General features: G+C 43.5%; 1 protein-coding gene across 2 annotated transcripts; it reads right to left on the reverse strand.

Moving 5' to 3' along the window:
• Positions 1-3,061: 3,061 nt before the first annotated feature.
• On the reverse strand, positions 3,062-9,134 carry LOC130521030 (NACHT, LRR and PYD domains-containing protein 12-like). Of its 2 annotated transcripts, XM_057024686.1 has the most exons (7): positions 8,750-9,134; positions 8,096-8,263; positions 7,391-7,492; positions 7,008-7,120; positions 5,128-6,907; positions 4,024-4,200; positions 3,062-3,913 (listed from the first exon to the last, which is right to left on the reverse strand). In XM_057024686.1, the coding sequence occupies exons 1-7, from the start codon at positions 8,755-8,757 to the stop codon at positions 3,703-3,705; spliced, it is 2,559 nt and encodes an 852-aa protein (XP_056880666.1). In that variant the 5' UTR covers positions 8,758-9,134; the 3' UTR covers positions 3,062-3,702. The 2 variants fall into 2 exon arrangements, with proteins under 2 accessions (XP_056880666.1, XP_056880665.1); XM_057024685.1 differs by having other exon boundaries at positions 8,096-9,134.
• Positions 9,135-9,141: the final 7 nt, after the last annotated feature.

Genomic DNA, 9,141 nt, shown 5'->3' on the forward strand with positions numbered 1-9,141 from the left:
AGTAAACTTAAAGGAGGCCTTTTCACTTTATGTTTGATTCCATTTAAGCTGATATTCCATTCTTGACATCTTTAAATTTACAGTATTCATGGGAGATTTATTTGGTCATTTTGCTTCTTTTTTTTCCTATTTCCCACATTTATTATTTGTTTTTATTAGATTGCAATAAATCCTATAACATTGAACAGATTGACTAAAGTCAAATGACCTGCGGTTCCCACCGATAGCCGTCATTCTGATGGGTTTTTGCTGGCTGCAGCTGAAATATTCCAATGCTCCATGTCACAGAGACAGTAAATACTAAACCCTAAAGATTCTGAAGGCATGATGTAAAATAGTAACGTATAATACAGACATTTGAAGAGACAATTAAGAGAATGTTTCCATGCTTCTAAGAGTGGCCGAGGAGCCATTTAGAACTTTATAAAGATGCATTGTGTGATACCAGGAACTAATTTAACTTCAAGGCGAAGCTGCTTCTGCTTTGTCGACCATCGACTGATCTCCTGAAAGTCCGCCAGCGCTTTTTAAAAACGGAATTTTTCATCTATGGAGGGAGTAGACGGCAGATGTTTCCACAGATGCTCTTCACCAGTGGTCAGTGAGTGATGCAGCAGATGAGCGGGAGTTGACTGGCTTCTACCAGCTACTGACTCAATGTCTTCAGCCCATAGTGTGGATTCTCTACGAGATCAGACAGCAGCTTCACTCCTGAATCCTGCAGATTGTTGAACCTGAGGTCCAGTTCTCTGAGATGGGAGGGATTGGACCTCAGCGCCGAGGCCAGAGAGCCACAGCTGATCTCTGATAAGCTGCAGCGCATTAATCTAAATAAAGAAGGGAAACTTTTATAAGGTTATAAGTGAAACCAGTATTAATCTGAAAGGTTAATCAAAGGCATGATCTGTAAATATTTAATTTAGTTACAGGTTAAAAAATGATAGTAATATGTAATTACCACAATTCCAACCTCTCAGGTTTGCACTGTTCCAAAGGAGAATATATATTGTTCTGGCCCTCACTCTTCCCAGGTTCTCCCACCTCTTTCCCTCCCATCTCATCATGGAGATCCATCTCACCTGTGGCTCATCTTTAAAGGCACAACCTGTCTTAGATGACTTCCTGTCTCCCTCACCATCTCCCTCCTCGTTGGCTGGTGTCTACCAGGCACCCTCACCTAGTTTTGTCTAATTTTGGTTACCATCTGTGGGCTTTTTCATTGTCCTTAAATCAATTTATCATGAATAAGTGGTCCCCGTGTGGCCCTCCCTCCTGAAGGAACTGGGCACAACACACACACTCAGAAAGTGTGAGGACCCTCGGATGGAATAATGGACATTTTTGAGAATGGTGTTTACCTCAGAGTTTCCAGTCGGCAGTTTGGAAAGTGGAGAAAACCACAGAGCAGCTCCACTCCTGAATCCTTCAGGTGGTTCGCACTCAGGTCCAGTTCTCTGAGATGGGAGGGATTGGACCTCAGCGCCGAGGCCAGAGAGTCACAGCTGATCTCTGATAAGCTGCAGTATTCTAATCTGAAAAATGCAGGATAAGGTTATACGGTGCAGGTCTGCATGTTATCTGCGTCAGTACTAAACCTACGTTAGTTCTTAGTTGGGTCAGACCTGAATTCACGATATTACAAGGAATTTTTTTAATGTGGTGCATCACAGCAGTGTTGAGAACAGCCTCACTTCACCATCTTAGCAGCTGGTATATAGGTAGAAAAATGAAGACTGACCCGAGCCTCTCCAGTTTACAGTTTGGACTCTCCAGTCCAGAACAGACCCGCTTCACTCCTGAATCCTTCAGCTTGGCCTCAGTCAGGTCCAGTTCTCTCAGATGGGAGGGATTGGACCTCAGAGCTGAGGCCACAGAATCACAGCTGGTCTCTGATAACCTGCAGCCTCTTAGTCTAGAATAACAATTATTTTGAGAGAAGACAAATAAAAATCAACATGTTCCAGAGCAAAACACAGCTTACAAGCAACAAACCTCTGGTCCTGCACTGGCTTATCTGCCGTATGTTCCTATTTTGGGTTCTTTCAGGGCGGTTGGACAAGATCTACACCGTATGTAAAGTGTGTGTGGGTCAAAATACCTTCCAAGTTTGTGAGACCACATTTCTCAATAGCACTCAACTCTTGTCAGGAGTTGGGACAAAGCGACCCACTCCTGATAGCTTGTGGGCGATGCTGCAGCGACCCTGCAATCCCTACACTCTCTGGTGAAACCAAATCAAAGGTTTTAGACACTGCTGGATGCTGGAAGGGTGGCTATAGTCTGGACGCAGAGTTCCCCTGACTGCACATTTCTCCAACAATGATTGGCAGCTGGTGTCACTTGTTCTCCAGATGAGAGAAGGAAAGAGAGCCCCCCCACAGTGTGTTTGATTGCCCCACTGCAAGCTCAATGCTGCCAGAAAACATTGCAGGAGCATCAATTCCCCTCAGGGCATCAACAAGGACCTCAGGAAAAGGTGCAGCTGCCACCTACTAGAGACAAGCACACTGAGCTGAGATTCAAAGCCCTCTCCTCCCAAGAGAAGAGCTCGTTTGTTGGAGGCTCTTCTGGGCGATACCTGGTGCCACAGCTCCAGCTCAGCCCGTCTCTGGAGCTGAGGTGGAGCTTAGCAAGTTTCATGGTTCTCCACCACTTCCTCTCGCTGAGGACCTTCTCAGCTGGTGGTTTCTGCTCCACCTTCCAAGTTGAGCAGGTGATACTTCTGCATTCCTGCCACCAGTGTCTCTGCAGAAAGAGTCTTCTCTACTGTTTTATATTAGATTGTATAAAATTAGGATTTTCGGTTGATGTCTTAGATGTTGTTGACTAAGAGCAGGTTTTTCTTTAATAACATAGAGAGATTCGATGAGAAGAGCAAATGTATTATTTTATGAGCTACTTCCACTACTATTATATACACTTACTTCCATATTGTCTTAGATTGCAAGCTGCATTTATTGCATCGTTCATAGAAAGTCATATTTGTGAGGAGAAAAACTCAAATAAGGTCATTTTCTTTAATGACCATTACAACAGAAGGAGGCGATGAACAAACAGATTTATCTAAAAATGTGTGAAAACTTATGGATGGAAACCTTTTTAAATGATTGCATTGTGTAGAATCGGTGTAGAATCAACTTGTTGACTTCTGATTTGGACTCCAATGGAAGTGAGGTGCAACAATTGTGGATGCTGAAAGCTTCAGATCTTCATGAAGGTTTCTGTGGTTGGACTGACCTGCTGCCCCTTTAAGAGGGAGGCAGGTTTGGGCTTCTGGCTGGAATGAAGCCACCTAAGATGAGAATGATTGCAGGCTTTCGGTACCAAGGTTTAACAGGGCGCTCACTTCACACTTGGGCTTTTCTCTTTTTTGGGATGGCTTTTCTCAGGAGAGAAGGGGCATGGCACACTGCAGCAGCTTTCTTTTTGGGTTTTCTAGTTTTCCTTCTGATCTTTAAAAGACAGGAAGAACCATTTTTGATTGGTCTGAATGTTTGGGCGGTTTTGTGGCCAGCCTAAAATAAAACAAGACAAATCTACAACTGATACTTCCTTTCTAGTCATTGATGACCATCCTCACATGGGACAGATTTCCACAACCAATTTAATACTGCAAATCTGTCCTGTGTGGTCTTTTTCTGAGAACTGTAACACTACGTTTATAACAAAGATCAAACATGGAAACATTTATTGTCTAACTAGTTACACCTGGGAAAGTACTGGATCATCTCTGACTGACCTGAGAGTCTCCAGCTCACAGAGAGGATCCTGGAGAACACCACGGAGCAGCTTCACTGCTGGATCCTGCAGCTTGGTCTCAGTCAGCTCCAGAACCCTCAGATGGGAGGGATTGGACCTCAGCGCCGAGGCCAGAGAGTCACAGCTGATCTCTGATAACCAGCAGTCACTCAGTCTGGAAAAGGAATAAATGGGGCAAATAAAAACACATTTCGAAGTCTGAAAATGAAGAGAAAAGCAGAAAGTGTAAAGAAATTTAGAAAAGAGCAACAGAGGCCTCCTGACCTGAGCGTCTCCAGTCTGCAGTTTGGATGCATCATTGCAGAAGACAGTAACTTTACTCCGGCATCTGTCAGGTTAAGGTTCCAGCTTAAGCTCAGATCCCGTAGATGAGAAGGGTTTGACGTCATTGCTGAGGCCACAACTTCCCAATGACTCTTTGAAAGAAAACCACCAGACAGTCTGTTGTGTATGAAATAAAAATAGTGAGTCAAACTTTGGGATTTCTAATCAACTTATCTGAGAATCTACCTCAACACAAATGTAGCTCATTTCCTGGAAAAGCTAAATTCAACACCGTAGAGCAACAGTTTGAACGACCATCAGATCTGAAATGCAACTGAATTATTCTTAACATTTGTCTTATTTTAGAACAGCTCATAATTACTCAATATTTAAAATGATTGTAGCAAATGGTTTAAAGAAACGTGCATCTTTTTATCTGTCTATCGGCTCTTTGGATATTTTGCATTTCATCCAATTTGTACGATCGTGCGTCAAGTCTTAATTCAGCGATCCGATCGATGACATCAGAGTCTCTGGTTGCATCGATTGCCCTCAGCTTCTGTTATATCTGCCTGTTTCCCTTCAAATCATTTTCACTGCACCTTTTGTTGCTAGTGATGAAGTTGCCACCTAACGGGTGTGGAAAGGCTCAAACAACTTTGTGGGTCACATAAAGGCTCCAAACGGAACCGCCACAAAGACCTAAAACACCCATTTAAACCAACGAGGCCGGCTGTTTTTACGTTGAACAAATGAAGCAAAATAGTCACGTGTCATTAGTTAAAATGTGTTTTTCTGTTGTTTGAATACGATGTATACAAACAAACAAAAGTTATTTAATGACATGACAGTAATTTCATGATAGTCAGTTCACTTGTGGCTCCTATTATTCCTGCCTTATGTTGGTTTGTCTGGATTGACCTTTGAACTTATATCCAGCCAGTGTTGAACATTTCTGGATGAATTGTTGTTTTTTTTAATTTATGGACGCTGCAATGGAGATAAAGAATTGAAGGAATGACCACTGGAGGGGGTATTGCTACCTGACATGATCCACTCGCTTGATTTAAACGCCGATGTCCGGCCCCAAAATTCTTTACTTACACGACCTTCCTGCAGTTCCTCACAGCTGGAATCAGGCGACGTCGTCCCTCATCTGAGGTGATGTACTGGTGCAGGTCCAGCTCATCCAGAACCTCCTCTGACATCTGCAGCAGGTAGGCCAGAGCTGAACAGTGGATCTCTGACAGTCTCTTCTCTGATTTCTTCTCTGACTTCAGGAACTCTTGGATCTCCTGATGGACTGACTGATCCTTCATCTCCATCAGACAGTGGAAGATGTTGATGCTTCTGTCTGGGGAGATTGCATCACTGTTCACCTCCTTCAGGTTGTTGAGGACTTTCTGGATGGTTTTTGGGCGGCTGTTCCTCTGATCCAACAGTCCACCCAAGATCCTCTGATTGGACTCCAGAGAGAGACCATGAAGGAAGCGAACAAACAAGTCCAGGTGGCCATTTTCACTTTTGAGAGATTTCATTAGTTCTCTCCTGAGGAAGTCATCAAGAGATGTGACTGATTTAGAATATTTTAGGAACTGATATATAACCGCTGTGTCTTTCCTGGTGTCACGGTGGAACATGTAGACGGCAGCCAGAAACTCCTGAATGCTCAGATGAACAAAGCAGTAGACTGATTTCTGGAAGATCACACTCTTTCTCTTGAAGATCTCTGTACAAACTCCTGAGTACACCGACACCTCGGAGACGTCCAGTCCACATCGCTCCAGGTCTTCTGAGTAGAACATGATGTTTCCTTTCTCCAGATGTTCAAACGCCAGCCGACCCAACTTCAGAAGGAGTTTTTTATCAGCCTTAGTCAGTTCCTCTGGTCTCTGCTTTCCTCCATACTTCTGCTTCTTCCTCTTTATCTGAACCCTCAGGAAGTGTGAGTAGAGGTCAGTCAGGGTTTTGGGCAGCTCTCCTCTCTGGTCTCTGGTCATCATGTCCTCCAGAACTATAGCAGTGATCCAGCAGAAAACTGGGATCAGACACATGATGTGGAGGCTCCTGGAGGCCTTGATGTGTGAGATGATTCTCTTGGACAGATCTTCATCACCGAACCTCCTCCTGAAGTACTCCTCCTTCTGGGAGTCAGTGAAGCCTCGTACTTCTGTGATCCTGTCAACACACGAGGGAGGAATCTGATAGGCTGCGGCAGGTCTGGAGGTGATCCAGATGAGAGCTGAGGGAAGCAGGTTCCCCTGGATGAGGTTCACCAGGAGCACGTCAACTGACGATACTTGTGTGACATCAGAGATGACCTGATGCTTGTTGAAATCCAGTGAAAATCTGCTTTCATCCAGGCCATCAAAGATGAACAGAAGTTTCCAGACAGTCAGATCTTCTGCTCTGATCTTCTGTAATGTTGGATGGAAAACATGAAGCAGTGAGAGAAGACTGTGCTGCTCATGTCTGATCAAGTTCAGCTCCCTGCATGAGAGCGGAAGCACCAGACTGATGTCTTGGTTCTCCAAACCTTCTGCCCAGTCCAGACTGAACTTCTGCACTGAGAAGGTTTTTCCAACGCCGGCGACACCGTTGGTCAGAACCACTCTGATGTGTCTCTGTTGCTCAGATAAGACTTTGAAGATATCCTGGCACTTGATTGGAGTGTCCTGGATGTTCTTCTTGGAGGTTCTCTCAAGCTGTCTCACCTCATGTTGTGTGTCCACCTCCTCACTTTGTCCCTCAGTGATGTAGAGCTCAGTGTAGATCTTGTTCAGCAGGGTTCCACTTCCTGCTTCATGAGTTCCTTCAGTCACATGTTCACATCTTCTCTTCAGACTCATCTTATGACCTTCTATCACCTCCTGCAGATCACTTCCTGAACATAAGTAAACCAATGATTTCCATCTATAATAAATCATCAACACAACTACAAATTCATGACATCACAAATTAAATCTCATATTGAACAGTTTTACTTTGTTTGGGCTTCATTTCAGCATCTCCAGATCTGCTTCCAGATTGTGAACAAGAGGACTCTCCTGGTGGAGCTGACTGGTCCCAGTTTGATAGGATGTGCTCCCCCCTCTCACTATGAAACACATCTCTATTAGTCCTTTGATTTATAGGATGAAAGAACCTGATCAAGACTCAATATTGTTCCAGCATTTATGTCTGAATTCATCTTTCAGTTTAAACCTGATTCTTGTTTCTAATCAACAATATTCACATTAAGTCTGTAACTATATGAGTGTCTGAGGTTTAAGTGTTAAACATCTCCAATAATAAACTCACAACCTGCTGCTGTTAATGTGACTAACAGCTGCCACACAAACACATCATCACGCTTTAGTTTTCTTACATTTCCTCTGAACTTCTGAAGTCTATTAGTCTATATTTGGACTGGTCACTCTTCAGGGACACACAGCTGGGCACTGTGGACTCTGCTCTGTCCTCGTCCATCCTGAGGAAACATCAGAAATAGTGATGAGACTGTGATGAAGGTAAATAATCTGTAGAGGTTGTAGTTAAATAATCCCAATTCACTGCATTTTTATCAAACAGGAACATTTCTAATCCATTCTGGATAACAACTGAATCAATAATTCAATGATGTATCTGTATAATTTTCATGTTTTCAGAGTTTAAGCTGCTTTTTTTAACTGTTTCCTGCAGTGAGAAAAGAACTGGCACCTTTTCCAGCCCCTCATCCTGCAGCACTGAATGTGCTCTAAAGTTCTTTCCAGAGCAAACGTCTCTGCACTTGCAGCAACATGTTGTAGTCATGGATCCGTGAGGAGAACCGGATACAGGAAACGCCCCCACTTTGATCCCAAAACCCAACTGGTGGCCAACGGTGGTCCGGCAACGACGGGGACGCTGGTCCATCGGCCCGACAACACTGGTTTTCCACAGGCCAACATGGTGAAAGGACTGTGCACCGTTTCATTTTAAAGAGCTGATGAATTTCATTTTTCACGATAGTGGAGGCTAATACCCACAAAATGATGTTTTGTATGGTTGTGAAATGTTCTAAGGCAGAGTTATGTGGTTCAGAAAACCTTACTTTAAAGGTGAGCCTTGAGGTCCAATACCGGAGTTTAAAGGCCGCTCTTTGGACATGTCGCTCTTCATGGACACACAGCTGGGCACTACGGACTTTGCTCTCTCTTCCTCTTCCATCACACATTCGCTCATTTTTAAATGTGAGTCTAAACGGTTAAGCAGGAACAGTCTGCTGACACAGAAAAGAAGATTAAAGAACATGATTCTCAGCATGAAGACAAGCAGAGGTCTGTCCAATGACGTATTGTCGGCTCATTCACATCAAAATCTATTATATGATGTCACCCTGTACATCATACAGGCCACATATATATTGGAAAAAAGTTTTGGGACATCTTAAAAGTTTACACCATGTTAAATATAAAATAGTTGTGGAAAAAATGTTTCTCCTGGGTGTTTCAAAAGGTGCGGTGGCATTAGACGGACGCACACAAATACAAATTAAATCATTTTTTATCTGGTTATGGTTTACAAGAAAACCTAAATTCTTTCAAGATGTCAGTTCTCAACATTAAATTCAACAAATAAGATGAGAATGCATTCAAAACTAAACAGAAATAAGTCATCACATCATCAAAGTGGGTCAAATGCAGCATCATCTTCTGTCATCTCAGACAGGATTCCAAGAAGAGGATCTTCATTTTCAACAACGCACCTTGACATCTCATCATGGCTCGTCTGTCAGATTACAAGCAGCTTTTTTTGATCAGGTGCATCATGTTTCTCACCAACACATGATGGTGCTGGAAAAAACATTTGTAGCCTGACCTAGAGGTCAAAACTCTGCATGGCGTGCACAGCTACTAGTTGCAGCTGGTGGTTGTGGCGGAGGAGATCCCAAACATATCTAGCAAGCTTGTTTTGGAGCAGAGCTTGTCCACCACTTCTGACCCCACTCATCACAGAAGTCCCACCATATCCATGGCCAGGTGTGTTGGCAGCATTGGAGCCAGCCTCAGGAAAAAGGTGTGTCAATATCTCAGAAGTGATGATCAAGTTGCCACAACCCAACAGAAGTCAAGCAACCCAACATGCTGAATAGAATAG

This window comes from Takifugu flavidus, unplaced genomic scaffold (genome assembly GCF_003711565.1).
Source record: "Takifugu flavidus isolate HTHZ2018 unplaced genomic scaffold, ASM371156v2 ctg652, whole genome shotgun sequence".
Classification (NCBI taxonomy): Eukaryota; Metazoa; Chordata; class Actinopteri; order Tetraodontiformes; family Tetraodontidae; genus Takifugu; species Takifugu flavidus.